A 23,657-nucleotide genomic window follows, 5' to 3' on the forward strand; every position below is an offset into this window, starting at 1 on the left:
TTTGCGCTGCACTTGAGATTTATCCTTTAAGAATAAAAACTGCAGATCTTCACCTTTCAGCCACCAGACATGTCTTGGCTCAGCAACATTTCCCGGCCTACAGATCATCCCTCAGAGAGATGACGTTGCGTGGCCCTGCGTGGGCAGCATTGTAGCAGCTGGGTGCCTATTCAGTAATGTCGGGCCTCCCGCAGTGAGTCACAACCTCCCCGTGACATGCTCAGCAGCTGCCACCTGTACAAAGTCATGATTCACAGACACAAAGTCCTCGCCACCAACTAGCATAGGGAACACCCACCCCCAGCCTTGATATTGCACGCACTCCCTCCCCCAGTGAATGTACACTCATCCCTTCGCCCCGCTTGTGGAATCCTCTCCTGGCATTTCCATGCTTGCATTTTCGGATAAAACAAAAATATGTTTTGATGTCTCGCAAGAGGAATAAACAGCAACTGTTCTGTTAGAGATAATCCTAAGGGAAGCGAAGAAGCAGAGTGATAGCGATGTGCTTTATAGTCACACAGCCGCAGATGCATACTGGGGGGACTCATTACTGGTGCTGGGAGATGCATCTAGGAGACAGGAAAATGTGCTACATTTATCAAAATGGCATGCCGATTTACAGCTGCATCCCCAAGAATGTGATTACCTAGGCCTGCAATGGGGATGAGGCATCATCCTCTACATCTAGAGAAAAGAAGGTTTCATCATAATCTCAGACACAGATTCTTTACTGTAAGAGCAGTGAGACGGTGAAACTGTTGGCCAAATGATGTTGTAATGGTTAATTCACTAAATATTTACAAGTAGGGCCTGGATGCCTTTCTTGAAAAATATAATATTACAGATATTACAGGTTATGGGAACTAGATTATGCGAAGGGACATTGGTCCAGGAAACTAGTCTGATTGCCGAATGTGTAGTTGGGAAGGAATGTTTTGCCTAATGTGGGGCAATTAGCATCTGCCTCAGGGGTCTTTTGCATTCCTCTGGTTCAACATGTTGGATTATAGGTTGCTCGATGGACTTGTGTCTCCTTTTAACCTTAAAATTATGAAATAATTGAAGCATTTTAAAACTTCCCTGTCACGTCCATTTCTCTCAACACTAAAAAGTCTACAAATGTGGGAGTTCTGGAATAAGGCAAGAGTGCCAGAGGGTTGTGTGCTGTGTCAGCCACACTGTCCTCCGTAATGACCTACATGAAGGCACAGATTTTTCTAGGGTGAACATTTTCAGTGTGACTTGGCTCATACTGTCACTATGCTGCTCTGTGGCCTCCCTGCTAACACTGTCGCACCTCTACATTCCGTCCTTCACTTTGCTGCATGACTAATCCATCTCTCACCTCACTTTTCATCAGCTTCTCCCCTCTGCAAATCCCTTCATTGGCTCCCAATTCCCCAACGTATTCAGTTCAAACTATTACCATTAACTTACAAAGCCGTCCATAATCTGTCTCCTCCATATATCTCCAAACTAATCTCCCGTTACCTTCCATCTCTCCGGTTCTCACAAGACCGTCTTCTCTCCTCCACACTTATACATTACTCACCCAATCGCCTCCAAGACTTCTCCCAAGCATCTCCCATCCTCTGAAATTCTGCGACCCAGCATGTCCAATTATCCACCACACTCGGAACTTTAAGATGGAACTTGGAAACCCATCTCTTCAACAAAGCCTGCACTGACCACTGCCACCTCACCACCACCGGAGCTGCCGCAACCCCCCGACCTACTGTCCCCTTCTACATTCTCCGGCAAATATTACCATATTTTGTATGTGACCCCTTCTCATGTACAGCACCATGGAATCAATGGTGCTCTAAAAATAAATAATAATAATAATAATAATAATAATGTATTCACATTTTATATTTAACACCTTGGGAACAGATTGTCTCTAGGCCACGGTTCCACTATGAAAGAGAAGCTGTCACTTATAATAAATCTGCATCTGTATAAAACATGGCTATAGCTAATGTCCGGTAGATATATTCTTCTATTTAATGAAGGCCAGTGAAAAATAAGTGTATCCTATATATTTATGGTCAAGAGTGACCAAACATTTTAAATAGGGGTTCTATATTTGGGAAGTTTGAGGTAGGTGATCACTCATTGTAAGTGAGCAGCATCAAGGAAGATCATAAATGAGTGTTTGTCAACCCCAGTCCTCAAAAGCCCCCAATAGGTCATGGTTTTAGGATTTCCATAGTATTGCACAGGTGATGGAATTATAAAGGCATCAGAAATGTCCACAGGTTTTCTGTATACTATACCCCTTAGTAAAGACCAGAACAAATAGGCACTAAATAAAAAGATCTATTATCTCTGGAAAAGTATGGCTGATTTTAAAGAATAACAAAACAGAATACGCAGGGGAGCAGCAGGAATAAAATAAGAACTACTGGCTACTTTTGACCTGATGTCAAGTACTCTTTATGTGGAATGTACCATGAAATGTTACACTATTCGCCCCAACTGCGGCAAAACCTTAGTGAAAATATCAGCCTAGAGTAAACTAATCAAAAGATGAGGTAGACTTTGATAAACTTGGCTCTTCTTCAGATAGTCTAGTCTAAAGGTACCGTTACACTAAACGACTTACCAACGATCACGACCAGCGATACGACCTGGCTGTGGTAAGTCGTTGTGTGGTCGCTGGGGAGCTGTCACACAGACAGCTCTCTCCAGCGACCAACGATCAGGGGAACGACTTCGGCATCGTTGAAACTGTCTTCAACGATGCCGAAGTCCCCCTGCAGCACCCGGGTAACCAGGGTAAACATCGCGTTACTAAGTGACGTCACCGCTGTGCTCTGCTTTACGGCCGGCGCTGGCACAGTCAGTGCAGGAAGCTCTGAGCAGCAGCGCGTAACCCTGTGGACGCCGGGGGACGTGACAGACATCAGATTGTGAGTATGTACTGTTTTTTTTTTTTACTTTTACAATGGTAACCAGGGTAAATATCGGGTTACTAAGCGCGGCCCTGCGCTTAGTAACCCGATATTCACCATGGTTACAAGTGAACACATCGCTGGATCGGCGTCACACACGCCGATCCAGCGATGACAGCGGGTGATCAGCGACGAAATAAAGTTCTGGACTTCTAGCTCCGACCAGCGCTATCACAGCGGGATCCAGATTGCTGCTGCGTGTCAAACACAACGAGATCGCTATCCAGGACACTGTAACGTCACGGATCGTCGTCGTTCTCGCTGCAAAGTCGCTTAGTGTGAAGGTACCTTTAGTTTACACCATCTGAAAACTTGGATTAGTAAATTTGGCTCAAATTTTTTTCTTACAATGAGAGTCAATGGCAGACAATTGAGGAAAAGAATAAGTATTAAAATGAGAAAACTGCACATTTTTTTTCAGGAAAAATAACCTGTTATGCTATGAAATGAGAACATGGAAATTTATGGGCAAAATGCAAATTCGGTCACAGACTACTATTCTCACTGAACTGCAGGGTATTCAACTGTCAGGACCTGGATGATCGCCTACTTCACTCCCATGTCAGGGGCATAACAACTCCTAAGTCTACTCTGCAGGTCTAGTGACCTGCCTTGGATACCGGCTACTAGAGCCACATGCTGCCTTCCCCGCCTTCCCCCCCCCCCCCCCCCCCCCCCCCCCCCCCGGATGGCTTCCCACTCTACTACTGACAAAGTGAATCCTAACAGATCCAACTGATTTAATTTGGTTCTTTGAGGTTTCTTTATGATGTGACTGCTGTTGAGACACCAACACTACAAGCAGAGATTGGCTGCAAAGGTCAGATGTTGTGTCAACAAGACATTCCAACACAGGAAAAACAGATACCAGTGGGTGACTGGGGTGGCATTCGTATGAAAGTGGTGGGGATTGGGAAGAAGAGCGTTAAACCTTCAGTTTTTTTATGGCAACTCATACAACACCTTTAAATAAGCAAATATGACATTATCACATCACATCCATTAGAGTTGTGACATGTGGAAGCAAGTAATATTATTCTGCCAAGTGCTTAAACACCATTATTTGGCTACCGATCCCCAACTCCTCCTTTCATAGCACTGCCCAGGTATCCCGACGGTCTCTTTCTTATCTGGCAGAGATTGGCATGTGACTATTGCTGCGGCTAGTGTTTGGCTGTAACAGTCACGTTTCCGTACAACCAGAAAGAAAGCAACAAAAACTGCAAATCTGCAAATACAGAGTACTTATTTTTTACCTAATTAAACAGAAACTATTTGCTTATAATAGAAAGATTTATATGATAATTACTTGCACCTACTATTATCACAACTCTGTATAAAATTCGTCCCAAAAATCTAAGTGTATCACTTGCATTACGTAATATTCAGAAATAGAAAAATATATCCATGGAACTCAGACTGCTCTTTATACAACATTAATACATTTCCCCATAAGGGCTTTTACTCCTTCAAAGATTAAAAAAGCACATCCTAGCTACTAAGATCTGCATATGTTAAAACAGTGAAATGGGTCCCATGGTATCCAGTCTGCAGATGGTACCCAAGTGGGATGGTGTTTAAATAATTCAAGTAGAAAATTGTTGCATGAGCGCTTATGAGAGCAAAAATCTGAAAAGAAAACAATACATATTTGATAGAGCCAAAGGACAAAAAAAAATGTCTGGGCATTTTAGTCTTTCCGAATGTGGTAGACTGTGTCATTACTATAAACACTGATCCATCTCAGGTTATCATTTCACTTCTTCTCTTATTTCCTAAACGTGATAGGGAAAAAATACTTCTATAGAATGCTCTATTCCGAAGCAGCTCACTGAAAAAGAGGTAAATGATATACGAGTACCTGACATATATACCACAAAGTGTGACAAGTTTGTATGTGTAAAACTATAGCAAACATGGGGGCCTGAGGCAAGAAAGCATCTCGCCAGGGAACATAGGGCTAGAAGATACTCAAAATCCAATTATACCTTTCAAACAGAGTAGTAGGTGTTATTCTTCTTCTTCATTCCCAGGTATATAAAAAAAGCGCTAAGAATATCCTAACTAAATTGATAAGAGTGCATTTGCTTCCAAACTCCTGGAGCAGCACGTCCACCCTGAACTTTCCTCCCACCTCTCATCTAACAATCTACAATCTGGTTTCCGCCCCCATCACTCAACTGAGACACTTCTGACCAAAATTACTAACAACCTACTTACAGCCAAAGCTAACGGACAAAACTCTGTACTCCTCCTTCTAGACCTGTCCTCTGCTTTCGACACAGTTGACCACTGCCTCCTACTACAGATCCTCATCTCCTTTGGCATCAAAGACCCCGCCCTATCCTGGATCTCCTCATACCTTTCCAACTGCACATTCAGCGTCTCCCACTCCCACACTACCTCCTCATCCCACCCTCTCTCTGTTGGAGTCCCGCAAGGCTCTGTTCTAGGACCCCTATTCTTCTCAATCTATACACTTGATACACTTGGCCTGGGACAACTCAAAGTCCCATGGATTCCAGTACCACCTTTATGCTGATGACACTCAGATCTACCTTTCTGGCCCAGACGTCACCTGTCCAGAATCCCAGAGTGTCTATCAGCCATATCCTCCTCCTTCTCCTCGCGCTTCCTCAAACTCAATGTGGACAAATCTGAACTCATCTTTCCTCCATCTCATAGATCTTCCTGATCTGACCTATCGCAATTAACGACATCATGCTTTCCTCCGTATCGGAAGTCCGCTGCCTCGGAGTAACCCTTGACTCTACCCTGTCCTTCAAACTGCACATCCAAGCTCTTTCCACCTCCTGTCACCTCCAGCTCAAAAATATCTCTGAATTAATCTCTCGATATCTTCCCTCACGTAATCTCCCAAAGACCTCCTTCTCTCCTCCACACTTATTCGCTCCTCACCCACCCGCCTCCAAGACTTCTCCCGAATATCCCCCATCCTCTGGAATTCTTTGCCCCAACACGTCCGACTATCAACCACATTCGGATCCTTCAGACGGAACCTGAAAACCCACCTCTTCAGGAAAGCTTACAGCCTGCACTGACCCCGCTGCCTCCTCACCACTACCGAAGCTACCACCTCACCAACACCGGAGCTCCTGCAACCCTCAAACTATTGTCTCCTTCCCCATCATCCTGTTGAATGTAAGCCCGCAAGGGCAGGGTCCTCGCCCCTCTGTATCAGTCTGTAATTGTTAGTTTGCTAACTGTAAGTGATATCTGTAATTTGTATGTAACCCCTTCTCATGTACAGCACCATGGAATCAATGGTGCTATATAAATAAGTAATAATAATAAGAGTGACAGTCACTGACATAACTCCAAAAATCATGTGATCCTTCATTAATGGCCTCTTTTGACAAGGTTCAAGAACCAAGGGATACAAAATACAGGCAAGTGTGACGGAGTGATGAGTAAACACTACCAAGCTACCCAGTCATACTCACATGGAATAATGCTGATGTCCTATGGACTGTTTGCCTGTTTGCCATTATCATGCATTGCGGACTACAATGGAAAGCATTAAAGCACCACTCCAGTGAGTTTTTTCAGAGCTAGAGTGGTGCTTCTAATCTAAGGTCCCTGACTGTAGTCTTCTATTCACCCGTCTCCAGCTTTTATCGGCGCCGCTCCTATCCTGCATTGCCATCTTGTAACTGCAACTTCTGACTGACCAGAAGTTAGAAGTTATGGTCACAAGCTCTCAATGTAAATCTAGAAAAGGCAGAATGAGCGTCTCAAATACTTTAATTGAAAAATTATCTTTGGTTCATGCCATGAAACACTGGGGTGATCTGGCAGGTCACAAACTGCAGGAGACCCATGGGAGCGGTAGCGATAGAAGGTCACGATGGCGGAAGGTAAGTATAAGATTAAGCGGAGGTAGCTTCGATTAGAAACACCACTCTAGCGCTGCAATAACATGCTGGTGTGGTGCTTATAGGGGTTTTCTATCTAGAATTTTTTAACTCCGCGGCTTGCTGTAGTTAAAAATAACAAAATCACCTCTATGCAAATTGCCTCTTCAGAGAAAAAGAGGACTTAAACTCTATAGCGCCACCTGTTGGAAGTAGCGATCCTACGAGTCACAATCAACCCTTTAACGAGTCGTGCAATATGACTTAGGATAAAAGCCAAATCAGTATCTCAATTCGCAGACACGGTGTTTCGGGCTGTTGGCCCTCGTTAGTGTGAAGCATGAGAACTAATTTGGCTAGGTGAGAGGCTCTGGACTGGGGTCTAAGGGGTAAGGTTTGACATACCAGTGACATACCAGCTCTGGCTTGTCAAGGTAAGGAGGCTTATTCGCCGTGCAATGCTCGTCTGGGAAATTTAATATGCAAATTGCCTCTTCAGAAAAATCACCTATAATCACTCTCTGTGCACTAGTATCAGCTCTCCCCAATCATCCTGGTGCTGGCTTACAGGCTGCAGCAATAACATCATGACTACAGTTAATGTGACCACTGCAGCCAATCACTTGGCTTATCGGCTCATGCTGTCTACATCAGAGTCACCAATGAGCTCAGTGAGAAGCAGCAGACAGCCGCTGTGGGTGCAAGGGGAGGTGAGTACAGGTGATTTTATTAATTTTAACTGCAGCAAGCCAATGAGGTTGCAAAATGTATAGCATGTAGAACCCCATTAAACAGGAGATGTGTTTTCATCTCTACTAAAACAATGTTTATAAGGGGTCACTCCCACGGCCGTCGATTCTCTGATGCGAGAGAGTCGGTCAAATATGCTAATGACACTCGGATCAAACCCTGTCAGAGTTTGAGCAAAGGGTCACTTTATCATGATCCGATCCTCTCGCATGAAAGAATCGTATCTCAAGTTCGGAGAAGACTTGAAACTTAATTTCTCCATCTCCACCATTCTGTATGTTCGCAGTAATCGGACTGCAGTCTGATGTTTCACACGCACCCTTAGACTTTGTATGGAGGCGCATGGTCCAATTATTGAATGCACTCGCAGCATGCTGCAATACATTTTCTCATGCTGGGTGGGCATTAAAAAAAAAATTGCTGATCTGCTGAAAATCCACTGAAAATCTGTGAATATCAGTAGATACCTTCTGCAGACCCATTTAGACTGAAGAGGAATAGTTTGTTCCAACATCTATAGGTAAAAATGTGTAAACTTTGTAGCTATGCTTTTCCATCCAGATCCAAATGTCAAAACGTGTTGCATTTGATGCCCCATATTATCCCTTATTTTGCTAATTAGGCAGTCAGAGACCAGGAATGGCCGACTGGAGTGTGAAAGGTCCCTTCTTCCCAGTAGCAAGACCTTCTCGCCAGGTTTGGCACTTGATGTGAGAATATTGCAATCTATCACTCAGCAGCTGTCTCTGCCATCGTGCCAGCCAGCTAAACACAATATGAATGCGCCTATTTGATATTGTATCAAGGTAAAAGACAAGAAGAAAATAGACGCCAATAGCTTTGGACTGTTGCAATGTAAAACAAATCCCCCACGCTGCTAGTAGATAGATGTGAGCGTATACCTTGTTAGTGGATCAACATAAGTTAGAAAACATTACTTTACTCCTCAAATGGGGGTTTTCTGTGCAAGAAAAGCAATCAAACTAGAAAACCGACTCCTTTTGTGTTCTAATGAGACTAACAAATTATACTCGGCTGCCCACACAGAAAACCTCAGCTCGCAAGTCTTATTTAAATACTTTCCACTGGAGTTTAAAAAGGTAACTTAACTAAACAAAAGCTCCAGAAAGTTCCCGTTACTTCATTCAAAGGCAAGTTATTTTCTTGTCAATTGTGCAGAAATGGGTCATTGCTTTTCCTCCACCTTTTGTTGACTGCATTGACCTCAAATGAGGAGTAACCTCAACAAATCTATTTATCTATGATGTGCTGAGATTTTCACATGATAGTTAATTTTTAACACTAATAATCTGCTCACAATGCAAAGTCATCTGTTTCTATACTGGTGACTGTTTTTTGTAATTTCTACCTATCTGATGAAAAAATTGTTAGCATTGTTACTAGCGTGATGAGCGAATATACTCGTTACTCGAGATTTCTCGAGCACGCTCGGGTGTCCTCCGAGTATTTTTTAGTGCTCGGAGATTTAGTTTTCATCGCCGCAGCTGAAAGATTTACATCTGTTAGCCAGCATAAGTACATGTGGGGGTTGCCTAGTTGCTAGGGAATCCCCACATGTAATCAAGCTGGCTAACAGATGTAAATGATCCAGCTGCGGTGAGGAAAACTAAACCTCCGAGCACTAAAAAATACTCGGAGGTCACATGAGCGTGCTTGGGAAATCTCGAGTAACGAGTATATTCGCTCATCACTAATTGTTACAGATTTTTATTTCTCAGCAGAATCATTTTCTGACTGCTCCTAAAAATTTGGACCCATGCTGCCCTCTTGAAAAAACCTCTCAGCACTAATTGAGCTGGAGCCTAGTTTCCGGACTTTACATCACAGAGGCTAACCACCTCAGTGACACATTTCCCATGGAGGACCAGTCCAATTACTATCTAAGAATGGTTACAGGAATAAACACTGACAAAAACTGAGAGGTCATATAATGCAGACAAGAGCGGAAATACATGCACATAAATAAACCATACATGCAGAAAGTCATAATACTAAATGGTAAACTGACATTCAAAATTGTACCGTATAAACCCACAATGCCCTTACACATACAGAGAGCTGACTAATCTCTTTCCAGTCAGACCAATTCTAAATTGGTGTGTGTAAATGGGAAAGTGATCTGACCTGTCAGAGAACTGATCCTATGTGCTTAAAGTGAACCTGTCACTTAATATAACGCTGTAACTGTGCCCTCTGCACTGACTGTCTGCTCTAAGGAAGAGCCTGCTGTCAATCAGTGTCGGGGGCGCAGTTACAGCTGCTGCTCTCTATACACAGAGTGGTGACTGAAACCATGCCGATTCTGTCCCTATGACTGTAGGCCAGATTCTCAGTCCAGCCCAACATGATGTCAGAACACAAATCACCTGCACATTAACCCCATATCTGCAGGTTAATAGCTTTATTTTACATGACAGGTTCCCTTTAAAAACCTCTCTGCCAATCACAATGAAAGTGCTGTGTACAGCATCTAACATATATCTAAAAGGAAAACTCCATTATAAAGAATATAAAGATGTGGAAGATGAGAATTGGCTCTATCTTAAGAGAATATACAGTGGGTACGGAAAGTATCAGACCGCTTTAAATTTGTCACTCTTTGTTTCATTGCGGCTATTTGGTAAATCAATCAATGTACAATCTGCACCCCATCTTGACTGAAAAAAAACCTCCAGAAATGTAGAAATTTTTGCAAAGTTAATAAAAAAAAAGGAAAACTGAAATATCACATGGTCATAACTATTCAGACCCTTGGCTCAGACACTCATATTTATGTCGCATGCTGTCCATTTCCTTGTGATCCACCTTGAGATGGTTCTGCTCCTTCATTGAAGTCCAGCTATTTTTAATTAAACAGATAGGACTTGATTTGGAAAGGCACACACCTGTCTGTATAAGACCTCACAGCTCACAGTGCATGTCAGATCACCAGAAGTCTTCCTAGACCTGGTCGTCCAGCCAAACTAAGCAATCCTGGGAGAAGAGCCTTGGTGTGAGAGGTACAGAAGAACCCCAAGATCACTGTGGCTGAGCTCCAGAGATGCAGTAGGGAGATAGGAGAAAGTATCAACTATCACTGCAGCCCTCCACCAGTCGGGCCTTTATAGCAGAGTGGCCCAACGGAAGCCTCTCCTCAGTGCAAGACATATGAAAGCCAGCATAGATTTTGCTAAAAAAAACACATGAAGGACTCCCAGACTATGAGAAATAAGAATCTCTGGTCTGATGAGACGAAGATAAACCTTATTGGTGATAATTCTAAGCGGTATGTGTGGAGAAAACCAGGCACTGCTCATCACCTGCCCAATACAATCCCAACAGTGAAACATGGTGGTGGCAGCATCATGCTCTGGGGGGGGTTCAGCTGCAGGGACAGGATGACTGGTTGGATTGAAGAAAACATGAATGCGGCCAAATACAGAGATATCCTGGATGAAAACCTCTTCCAGAGTGCTCTGGACCTCAGACTTGGCCGAAGGTTCATCTTCCAACAAGACAATGACCCTAAGCACACAGCTAAAATAACAAAGGAGTGGCTTCAGAATAACTATGTGACCATTCTTGACTGGCCCAGACAGAGCCCTGTCCTAAACCCAATTGAGCATCACTGGAGAGACCTGAAAATGGCTGTCCACCAATGTTCACCATCCAAACTGGCAGAACTGGAGAGGATCTGCAAGGAAGAATGGCCGAGGATCCCCAAATCCAGGTGTGAAAAACTTGTTGCATCATTCCCAAGAAGACTCATGGCTGTACTAGCTCAAAAGGGTGCTTCTACTCAGTACTGAGCAAAGGGTCTGAATACTTATGACCATGTGATATTTCAGTTTTTCTTTTTTAATAAGTTTGCAAAAATTACTACATTTCTGTTTTTTTTCAGTCAAGATGGGATGCATGAGTGTACATTAAAGAGAAAAAAAATAAACTTTTTTTAATTTACCAAATGGCTGCAACGAAACAAAGAGTGAAAAATTTAAAGGGGTATGAAGACTTTCCGTACTCACTGTATATACCTGTAAATGGCCAACTTAGATCAATTTTATCATCTTTCAGATTAATCTGATTGGTCAGAATTCTGTGTGAGTAAAATCAAACGTAGAGATAACTAAATAATCGTAAAGGAACCTGTTACTCGATTCATGCTGCCGAAACAACGGACAGCATTAATCAGAGAATAGTTGCATGCAGCCAGGTACGTTTTTCTCTGAAATGCTCCAGCGTTTTACAAAAAACTTAATTTGGAGAGGCAGCTGGGGACCATAGAAAAAGATGAAACAAGTCTGGTGCCATCCCCCCGGCCAACTTCTCCCTGCACCACTTTACTTGACTGATAGGTCTTTCCCGATGTACACACCTAGGAGAGACCTGTCCTCAACTAGAGTGGTACGGGGGAAAGCTGGCCAGGGTTGGTGCCGGACTAATCTCATCTAATCTCAGTGTTTTAGGGTAAAACATGCTTTGCTGAAATCGAGAAACCAGGTTCTGATTCATGCTGCTCGCGGTTTGGGCAGCATGAATCAACTTACAGGTTCCCTATAAAGAGTGGACAGCTGTACCTTTCAAAAACATACCTACCAGCTTTCTGGGAAATGACTCTTCATGGTGTCCTATCAAATCTCTACCAAGGATGCCAGCCCTGCATGCATAAAATGCCACAAAAATACCACCTTATACTGGTGTATTCTGGAAATTAATTGTTAGCGTCTATGGCTTGTAACCTGTTGTATTTTATACTTGCTGCACTTCACATGCTGGTAATTTAGTGATATGCAGTAATCAGATTGAGTTTGATATTACATCTGTAATTGCGGTATGGTTTTGATATGTTAACCCTTTAAGGAAAAATGATGCTTATGTATGTGATTGTGGGGGCACCTGGGTGTAAAGCGGGCTCAGGAGCCGAGCTCTCTCCACACGCATCTGATGTCAGCCATAATTCATAGCCGACATCTGTCTCTAAAAGCAGCTGCCAGAACTTAGCTACGATTGTTGCTGTTAACCATTTAAATGCCAAGTCAAGCTCTTATGCACTGGCTCCCATTGGCCCCGTGACGCAACTGTGGGCACCAATGGGGCCCTGCTAAAGGCTTGCATCACGGCCATTTTGGCACTTCTGTGAAGCTTAGCCACAGACGACAATTTACACAACATATTGCAATAACGTGATAGCACAGTATGTAGTTAAGCGATTGAATGATCGCAGGTTCATGTCCCCTAAGGGGATTAACAAATAGTGTAAAAAATGAAAAAATAAATAAATAAAATTTTTAAAAATATAAAGATTTGAATCCACTTCTTGCCCCCAATAAAAATGAAAAAATATACATATTTGGTATGATGGTGTCCATAAAAGGCCATTCTATCAACATATAACATTTATTTACCCATATGGTAGACACTATAAAGATAAAAAATCAACAAGCCAGAATTTGTGGTTTTTCAGTCCCACTCCCCTAAAAAATGCAAAAATGAGAACAAAAAGTTATATGCACCCCAAATTAGTATAAATTATACCATCAGCTTGCCGTGCAAAAAAAAAACCCAAGAGCAGCTCCATCGATGGGAAAATAATTTTATGGACCTAGGGTACCTGGCTTAAAAATATAGAGAAACACCAATTTATGATATTCTTCTGGCTTGATGTTTAGGAGACATTGGACTGGACGGGTCTGAGTAGAATGTATGATGGTTATGCTCAGGAGAAACACGATAAAAAAAACCAAAATATTTTCTTACAAAGGGACATGAGGTATGAATTTCCAGGCTGGAAGTTTATAACACAAAATTTGAAATAGCCATCCTACGAATATATGCAAATGTATCTTAATAATAGCACTTACTCTCATCTGGGTTAGGAGAAGCAAGGATAGCGCTGTGCTTTCGTTTTACTTCTTCTACATTCTCGGATATCTTGTCAATAAAGCCTCTGATCTCCTCCACCTGAAAATTTACAGATGGATAATTATCTTAAAATAAAATTTGTAGCAATGTAAATGAAGATATTACAGGATTCTGCATCTACACAGTCGGGATAAAAATTGTAATTGAGCTAATGTTTTCAGTAAATGAATTATGTTTAATTGCTTCAGAAATTAGGAGAAGCAAATTCTTTAAATTAATTATTTCCTTATGAGAATTTTTCTTTTGTAAACAGCTCAATAACTCTGCCCCATGAAGTCATTATTAAACCCATATCACGATAAAAATAATGCTTTTCTGACAGACAGGCTGGATACACACAACATCATACCTGTTCAAAGAATTCATCCATGAAACGGTCTCGATCCAAGCTGACAGCCACTTCATCATCTTCATCACTGTCTTTCGCCTACAAGACAAGCAGTTTTGTTATTTATTTTTACACAAAATAGTGTTCTTTTTATTAAAGCCTTTATATGTCATCATAAACTATAATTAAAGACTGTAACAAATGATTTGCATATTAACTGGGAATAATTAGAAGAGTAGTAGATAGTAGTAGTGGTAGTAGTAGTAGATTAGATAGTAGTAGAGGAGAGAGTAGTTGCATCTATGAAACAATAAGGCAATGAAAATCATGCATTTAAGGCCATCAAAATTATCTGGTGATCATGAAGTTCAACTTGAGGTCCATATTTTTATATTTTTTTTTATTAATGCTGTTTCACATTGATCAGTTGTAACATTAATACCTAATATTGTATAAGTCTCCAACAAAGAGGCAGACATATCATCGATGCAATCTGTAAAACCGCACATTGGCCCAAGAGGTAAGGAGTGAGTGTACTCGTTGCTCGGGTGGTCTCCGAGTATTTATGACTGCTTGCAGATTTAGCTTTCCTTACCGCAGCTGGATGATTTGCGGCTACAAGACAGCTTGATTACATGTGGGGATTCCCTAGCAACCAGGCAACCCCCACATGTACTTAGACTGGCTATCAGCCGTAAATCATCCAGCTGCGGCAAGGAAAACTACCGTATATACTCGAGTATAAGCCGACCCGAGTATAAGCCGACCCCCCTAATTTTGCCACAAAAAACTGGGAAAACTTATTGACTCGAGTATAAGCCTAGGGTGGAAAATGCAGCAGGTACCGGTGAATTTCAAAATTAAAAATAGATACTCCATACCGTTCATTATGGCCCCATAGATGCTCCACATAAAGCTGTGCCACATATAATGCTCTGCACCGTTCATTATGGCCCCATAGATGCTCCACATAAAGCTGTGCCATATATACAATGCTCTGCACCATTGCCCCATAGATACTCCACATAAAGCTGTGCCATATATACAATGCTCTGCACTGTTGCCCCATAGCTGTGCCATATATATAATGCTCTGCACCTTTGCCCCATAGCTGTGCCATATAGTGCTCTGCACCGTTGCCCCATAGCTGTGCCATATATATAATGCTCTGCACCGTTGCCCCATAGCTGTGCCATATAGTGCTCTGCACCATTGCCCCATAGCTGTGCCATATAGTGCTCTGCACCGTTGCCCCATAGCTGTGCCATATATATAATGCTCTGCACCATTGCCCCATAGCTGTGCCATATAGTGCTCTGCACCGTTGCCCCATAGCTGTGCCATACAGTGCTCTGCACCATTGTCCCATAGCTGTGCCATATAGTGCTCTGCACCGTTGCCCCATAGCTGTGCCATATAGTGCTCTGCACCGTTGCCCCATAGCTGTGCCATATAGTGCTCTGCACCGTTGCCCCATAGCTGTGCCATATAGTGCTCTGCACCGTTGCCCCATAGCTGTGCCATATAGTGCTCTGCACCGTTGCCCCATAGCTGTGCCATATAGTGCTCTGCACCGTTGCCCCATAGCTGTGCCATATAGTGCTCTGCACCGTTGCCCCATAGCTGTGCCATATAGTGCTCTGCACCATTGCCCCATAGCTGTGCCATATAGTGCTCTGCACCGTCCATTATTGCCCCATAGCTGCTGCTGCTGCAATAAAAAAAAACAAAAAACATACCTGTCTTGCTTGCAGCTCCTCGGCGCAATCTTCCCGGCGTCTCTCTGCACTGACTGATCAGGCAGAGGGCGGCGCGCACACTATATGCGTCATCGCGCCCTCTGACCTGCACAGTCAGTGCGGAGAGACGCCGGGAAGTTGGCGCGACGTCCGGCGTGTGGAACGAGGACAGGTGAATATGCGATACTTACCTGCTCCCGGCGTCCCGCTCCTTCCCCCGGACAGCTGGTCTTCGGTGCCGCAGCCTCTTCCTCTGTCAGCGGTCACCGGCACCGCTGATTAGAGAAATGAATTATGCGGCTCCGCCCCTATGGGAGGTGGAGCAGCCTATTCATTTCTCTAATGAGCGGTCCCACGTGACCGCTCAGGGGAAGAGGCTGCGGCACCGAAGACAGTGTGACAGGCAGGGGGAGCGACAGGAACGCCGGGACTAGGTGAGTATATGACAGTGCTCACCCGCCGACCCCACCACCGATCATGACTCGAGTATAAGCCGAGAGGGGCACTTTCAGCCCAAAAATTTGGGCTGAAAATCTCGGCTTATACTCGAGTATATACGGTAAATCTCCGAGGAGTCATAAATGCTCGGAGACCACCCGAGCGTGCTCGGGAACACCCGAGCAACGAGTATACTCGCTCATCACTAGTAAGGAGGCCCACTTCCATCTCCAAAACAGTAAGCAGCTTCTGTCACAGACACATTACTAGACTGAAAAGGGCCATATACTCTTCTTGCACAGGGGCCTTTATTGTTTGTGTCCACCACTGCTTCTATATGTCACCATAACTACTTTGGCACTAAGACATAAACATTAGGTTCTTTAAAGGGGTTGTCTGGGACTCCCATATTGCTGAATAACCTGTGGGATATATCGTCAACAGGCTCGGACTGGCCCACCATAGAACCGGAGGATTCTCCGGTGGGCCCAGGCACTGACACCTGCTGGCATACTTGCCAGCAGCTGCCTAGGGCCCCCACTGCTTCAAGGGCCCCCACTGCTCCAGGGGCCCCAAGCCAGTGGCTATGGGGCCCCTGAGTCAAGGGGGCCCGCCCTGTGCCAGCCTAGCAGCAGCTGGAGACAGGATCCTGTCCCCGCCGCTAAACCAAAATGAATATTCACGCTTCTCCACGCCCCTATGGGCGTGGAGAAGCGTGAATACCATTTTTTTTTTTAATAGCGGGCAGCGTTAGCCGCAGGGTGAGGCTAACGCTGCCCGCATGTAAAGGCCCACCACCGCACCACACACACGCACCGTCCGCACCACATACACAGGCACACAGAGTCAGACACACAGCGCAGTTCACCTCCTGGCAGCAGCAGCAGCACATCCCGGTGTCCTGCTTCCTGTCTGAGACAGCCCAGCTGCATGACGTCATCATCCAGCACGCTGTCTCACACAGAAAGCTGCCGGCAAAGAAGAGGCTGCAGGGAGGGAGGTGAGCTGTGCTGTGAGAGTGTGCCTGCGTGTCTGTGTGTGAGTGTGCCTGTGCCTGTGTGTGCAGCAGCCTGTGTCTGTGTGTGAGTGTGCCTGTGTGTGAGTGTGTCTGTGTGAGTGTGCAGCAGCCTGTGTCTGTGTGTGAGTGTGTCTGTGTGTAGCAGCCTGTGTCTGTGTGTGAGTGTGCCTGCGTGTCTGTGTGTGAGTGTCTCTGTGTGTGAGTGTGCCTGTGTGTGAGTGTGCAGCAGCCTGTGTCTGTGTGTGAGTGTGCCTGCGTGTCTGTGTGCCTGTGTGAGTGTGTGTGCAGCAGCCTGTGTCTGTGTGTGAGTGTGCCTGAGTGCCTGTGTGTGAGTGTGCCTGCGTGTCTGTGTGTGTGTGCCTGCGTGTGTGTGCATGCGTGAGTGTGCCTGTGTCTGTGTGTTGGTGGGGAAGCACAATGATATTGGTGGGGGACGCAATAGTGCAGGCGATGGGCAATGATGGCGGTGGGGGGAGACAGTGATGGCGGTGGGGGGAGACAATGATGGAGGTGATGGGCAATGATGGTGGGGGGGCAATGATGGTGAGGGGAGGCAACAATGGAAGTGATGGGCAATGATGGAGGCGATTGGGCAATGATGGTGGGGGAGGCAATGATGGAGGTGATGGGCAATGATGGTGGTGGGGGAGACAATGATGGAGGTGATGGGCAATGATGGAGGTGATTAAGCAATGATGGAGGTGATGGGCAATGATGGAGGTGATGGGCAATGATGGTGGTGGGGAGGCAATGATGGTGGGGGGAGGCAATGATGGTGGCGATAAGCAATGATGGTGGGGAGGCAATGATGGAGGTGATGGGCAATGATGGCGGTGGGGCAGGCAACAATGGAGGTGATGGGCAATGATGGTGGTGGGGGAGGCAATGATGGTGGTGGTAAGCAATGATGGTGGGGGAGGCAATGATGGAGGTGATGGGCAATGATGGCGGTGGGGCAGGCAATGATGGAGGTGATGGGCAATGATGGTGGTGGGGGGAGGCAATGATGGAGGTGATGAAATGGGCAATTATGTGGGGGAGGAGGCAGTGATGGAGATAGTGGAATTGGCAGTGATGGGTTGGTGGGGGAGAAGAAGGCAATGATGGAGGTGGTTATGAGGACAATGATGGCGGTGGAGAGGGGCTGCATTATACTTTGTGAGGGGGGCTACATTATATTCTGTGGGGGGACTGCATTATTCTCAGGGGACTACATTATATTCTGAGGGCCTACATCATACTATATGAGGGGGCTACAGTATACTTTATGGGGGCTGCATTATATTCTGTGGTGGGGCTGCATTATTCTCTCAGGAGACTACATTATATTCTGGGGGGGCTCCATATTACTATATGAGGGGTCTACAGTGTACGCTATGGGGGGACTGCATTATATTCTGTGGTGGGGCTGCATTATTCTCTCAGGGGGTGACATTATATTCTATGAGGGGGCTACCCCTCTTTGATTCTACCCCAACACCTGCTACATAATTAAGATGTGTACTACCTTATATTATACCCTGATATTAGCGTGTTTTACCACACAATTGGTGGTCTTGTATTTCTAGGTAGCTGCATAGTGGGCCCCGAGAATGATTTTCTCTGGTGGGCCCAAGGTGCTCCAGTCAGACGCTGATTGTCAATATGATATTGGTGGGGATCTGACATCTAACACCCCCACCGATCAGCTGACATCTGCTCTGCCAGTATATGGAGCAAAACAATGCAACTCTGTAGGTTTATGTTCTAACCATTTCATATTCCAAAAATCCACAAAACCTGATATTTTGGAGATGAACTGACCGAGTTGCCCACCCATTACAATATGGCCACTGTCAAAGTCAGTATGATCCTTACCAATGCTTGAATGCATCCCAGTGATTCTGAGAATGTTTTACATTCTCATTGTACTTTATGGCAGGGGTAAATTTAGGTCGATATTTTTTGTATTTATTTGTGAAAATATCAGAATTGTGGAGAAAATTTTGCAAGTTTCAAACGTATAATTTGTATTCCCCTAAACCAGATAGTTAATATCACACTAAATAGTTAATAAATAACATTTACTACATGTCTACTTTACATCAGCATCATTTTTTAAACATTTTTTTTTTTGTCACGATGTTAGAAGGGCTAAAGGCTAATCAGCAATTTCAAATTTTGCCAACAAAATTTTTGTGGTCCCATTTTTTTTAGGGACCACATCACATTTGAGGGACCTACAGTGGGGCAAAAAAGTATTTAGTCAGTCAGCAATAGTGCAAGTTCCACCACTTAAAAAGATGAGAGGCGTCTGTAATTTACATCATAGGTAGACCTCAACTATGGGAGACAAACTGAGAAAAAAAAATCCAGAAAATCACATTGTCTGTTTTTTTATCATTTTATTTGCATATTATGGTGGAAAATAAGTATTTGGTCAGAAACAAACAATCAAGATTTCTGGCTCTCACAGACCTGTAACTTCTTGTTTAAGAGTCTCCTCTTTCCTCCACTCATTACCTGTAGTAATGGCACCTGTTTAAACTTGTTATCAGTATAAAAAGACACCTGTGCACACCCTCAAACAGTCTGACTCCAAACTCCACTATGGTGAAGACCAAAGAGCTGTCAAAGGACACCAGAAACAAAATTGTAGCCCTGCACCAGGCTGGGAAGACTGAATCTGCAATAGCCAACCAGCTTGGAGTGAAGAAATCAACAGTGGGAGCAATAATTAGAAAATGGAAGACATTCAAGACCACTGATAATCTCCCTCGATCTGGGGCTCCACGCAAAATCCCACCCCGTGGAGTCAGAATGATCACAAGAACGGTGAGCAAAAATCCCAGAACCACGCGGGGGGACCTAGTGAATGAACTGCAGAGAGCTGGGACCAATGTAACAAGGCCTACCATAAGTAACACACTACGCCACCATGGACTCAGATCCTGCAGTGCCAGATGTGTCCCACTGCTTAAGCCAGTACATGTCTGGGCCCGTCTGAAGTTTGCTAGAGAGCATTTGGATGATCCAGAGGAGTTTTGGGAGAATGTCCTATGGTCTGATGAAACCAAACTGGAACTGTTTGGTAGAAACACAACTTGTCGTGTTTGGAGGAAAAAGAATACTGAGTTGCATCCATCAAACACCATACCTACTGTAAAGCATGGTGGTGGAAACATCATGCTTTGGGGCTGTTTCTCTGCAAAGGGGCCAGGACGACTGATCCGGGTACATGAAAGAATGAATGGGGCCATGTATCGTGAGATTTTGAGTGCAAACCTCCTTCCATCAGCAAGGGCATTGAAGATGAAACGTGGCTGGGTCTTTCAACATGACAGTGATCCAAAGCACACCGCCAGGGCAATGAAGGAGTGGCTTCGTAAGAAGCATTTCAAGGTCCTGGAGTGGCCTAGCCAGTCTCCAGATCTCAACCCTATAGAAAACCTTTGGAGGGAGTTGAAAGTCCGTGTTGCCAAGCGAAAAGCCAAAAACATCACTGCTCTAGAGGAGATCTGCATGGAGGAATGGGCCAACATACCAACAACAGTGTGTGGCAACCTTGTGAAGACTTACAGAAAACGTTTGACCTCTGTCATTGCCAACAAAGGATATATTACAAAGTATTGAGATGAAATTTTGTTTCTGACCAAATACTTATTTTCCACCATAATATGCAAATAAAATGATTAAAAAAAACAGACAATGTGATTTTCTGGATTTTTTTTTCTCAGTTTGTCTCCCATAGTTGAGGTCTACCTATGATGTAAATTACAGACGCCTCTCATCTTTTTAAGTGGTGGAACTTGCACTATTGCTGACTGACTAAATACTTTTTTGCCCCACTGTATATGCCAGAAAGTAACCAAAAGTCACACCATCTTAAAAACTGCACCCCTCAAAGTGCTCAAAACCACATTCAAGAAGTGTATTAATCTTTCAGGTGCTTCACAGGAACTAATGCAATATAGACGGAAAAAATGAAAATTTTACTTTTTCCCACAAAAATGTGACTTTAGCCCCAGATTTTTCATTTTCACAAGGATAACAGAAGAAAATGGACCAAATAATTTCTTGTGCAATTCCTCCTAAGCACACTAATAGCCTATATGTGACGTAAGACTACTGTTTGGGCACATGGCAGGGCTCGGAAGGGAAAGAGAGGCAATTAAATTCTGGAGCGTAATTTTGGCTGTAATAGATTGCGGACGCCATGTCACATTTGAAGAGCCCCTGACAAGCCAAAACAGCAGAAACCCCCACAAGTGACCCCATTTTGGAAAGTACACCTCTTGAGCAATTCATCTAGGGGTGTATGCACTGAACATTTTAAAGCCTCAGGCGATTCACAGTATACTATAACATTGGGCTGAGTCAAGGGAAAAGTACAATTTTTTTCACTAAAATGTTGCTTTAGCCCCAAGTTTTTAATTAAAAAAAGGACAATAGGAGAAATTGCATAACAAATTCTACCATTCAATTTCTCCTGATTACAACTATACCCTATATGTGGTCAAGAACTGCTTTTGAGGCACAGTGCAAAGCTCAGAAGAGAAGAAGCACCATATTGGAGTTCAGATGTTACTGGAATGATTTGAGAATTTCATGTCACATTAGCAGAGCCCCTGAGGTACCAGAACAGCGGAACTCCCCATAAGTGACAACATTTTACAAACTACGCTCCCCAAAGAAATTCATCTAGGGGTGCATTGAGTATGTGGACATCACATGGGCCTCACAGAATAATAATAATAATAATAATAATTTTTATTTATACACACACAGAATGTTATACCATTGGGCAGTGAAGAAAGAATAATTCAATTTTTTACCACTAAAATGTCAATTTAGCCACAAAATTTTACTTTTTATAAGTGCTAATAGGAAAAAATGGACAGCACAGTTTGTTGTACAATTTCTCCTGATTGCGCCAATACCCTACATGTAATTGGGAAAAACTTTTCAGGCACAGTGCAAAGCTCAGAAGGGAAGGAGTGCCATATAGAAGTAGTGTAGATTTTACTGATCTGATTTACTGACCCACTGGGGAAGTCATTGGGGAAGCAGAACCCCCCAATAAATGACCCCATTTTACAAACTACACCTCTTGGAACATTCATCTAAGGGTACCGTCTCACAGTGGCACTTTGATCGCTACGACGGTACGATCCATGACGTTCCAGCGATATCCATACGATATCGCTGTGTCTGACACGCAGCAGCGATCAGGGACCCTGCTGAGAATCGTACGTCGTAGCAGGTCGTTTGGAACTTTCTTTCGTCGCTGGATCTCCCGCTGTCATCGTTGGATCGTTGTGTGTGACACCGATCCAACGATGCATTCGCTTGTAACCAGGGTAAACATCGGGTTACTAAGCGCAGGGCCGCGCTTAGTAACCCGATGTTTACCCTGGTTACCATCGTAAATGTAAAAAAAAAAAACCAGTACATACTCACATTCCGGTGTCCGTCAGGTCCCTTGCCGTCTGCTTCCCGCACTGACTGACTGCCGGCCGTAAAGTGAAAGCACAGCACAGCGGTGACGTAACCGCTGTGCTCTGCTTTCACTTTACGGCATGTAGTCAGTCAGTGCGGGAAGCAGACGGCAAGGGACCTGACGGACACTGGAATGTGAGTATGTACTGTTTTTTTTTTTTACATTTACGATGGTAACCAGGGTAAACATCGGGTTACTAAGCGCGGCCCTGCGCTTAGTAACCCGATGTTTACCCTGGTTACCCGAGGACCTCGGCATCGTTGGTCGCTGGAGAGCTGTCTGTGTGACAGCTCCCCAGCGACCACACAACGACTTACCAACGATCACGGCCAGGTCGTATCGCTGGTCGTGATCGTTGGTAAATCGTTTTGTGAGACGGTACCCTTAGTGTGCAGTGAGCATACTGACACCACGGGTGTGTGACATAATTTTATAGCATTGGGCAGTGAAGAAAAATAATTATATTTTTACTACAAAAATTTTGTTTTAGTCCCAGATTTTACATTTTCACACAGGAAAATGAGTAAAAATGGCACCAAAATTTTCCCCACAATTTCTGCGGAATGTGGAAATATACCATATGTGGCTATACAGTACTGCTTAGCTACAGGACGAGACTTGGAAGGGACAGAGAGCTATTCGACTCCTGAAGCATACATTTTCCTAGAATACTTTGCGGACTCCATCTACAGAGCCCCTAAGCGCTAGAAGAGCAGAATCCCCCTCAAGTGACACCATTTTGGAAATTATACTCCTTTGGGAATTTATCTACAGATTCAGTGATGATTTGACTCCATGCGTGTTATCCAGAAACAAGCAGCAGCGGATGTTGCTGAGTGAAAATTGCAAATCGCCATTGTAGTGCCTGTACATGCCCAGAACATTAGGCCCAGCTCATGCTCCTGGAGACATGTGGATCACCCCCAGTGTAGGGCAATGGGGTACTCTGCACCGGGTCCTGCGGTTCAGGGGATGTCACGGTGGCTGACCCAGTCCGTGGCCCTCAGGGGTGTCCAGTAAAAGAGTTTATATATGGGCAAGGTGCAATAAAGAACGAGGAGACAGGTTTGCAGTCTCTTTACCTCTTTACTGAAGGCTTTGGCATCCACAATCCAGAGCACTGCTAACAGGGTTGGCTGAGACCGGCCGGT

The 23,657-nt window shown here is 44.3% G+C and overlaps 1 protein-coding gene across 5 annotated transcripts in view; it reads right to left on the reverse strand.

The window, feature by feature from the left end:
• The window catches only part of STX1A (syntaxin 1A), a 210,105-nt gene that overhangs the window by 50,772 nt on the left and 135,676 nt on the right, over positions 1–23,657 (reverse strand). For all 5 annotated transcript variants that reach the window (XR_013223734.1, XR_013223733.1, XR_013223732.1 and 2 more), the window contains exons 2-3: positions 13,854–13,931; positions 13,444–13,543 (exon numbers count right to left, since the gene is read on the reverse strand). Coding sequence is in view for 1 of the 5 variants with exons in the window: in XM_077294526.1 (XP_077150641.1) it covers positions 13,444–13,543; positions 13,854–13,931 (178 nt within the window). In the remaining 4 variants the exon portion in view is untranslated. The remainder of the gene's footprint in view (positions 1–13,443; positions 13,544–13,853; positions 13,932–23,657) is intronic.

This window comes from Ranitomeya variabilis, chromosome 3 (genome assembly GCF_051348905.1).
Source record: "Ranitomeya variabilis isolate aRanVar5 chromosome 3, aRanVar5.hap1, whole genome shotgun sequence".
NCBI lineage: Eukaryota > Metazoa > Chordata > Amphibia > Anura > Dendrobatidae > Ranitomeya > Ranitomeya variabilis.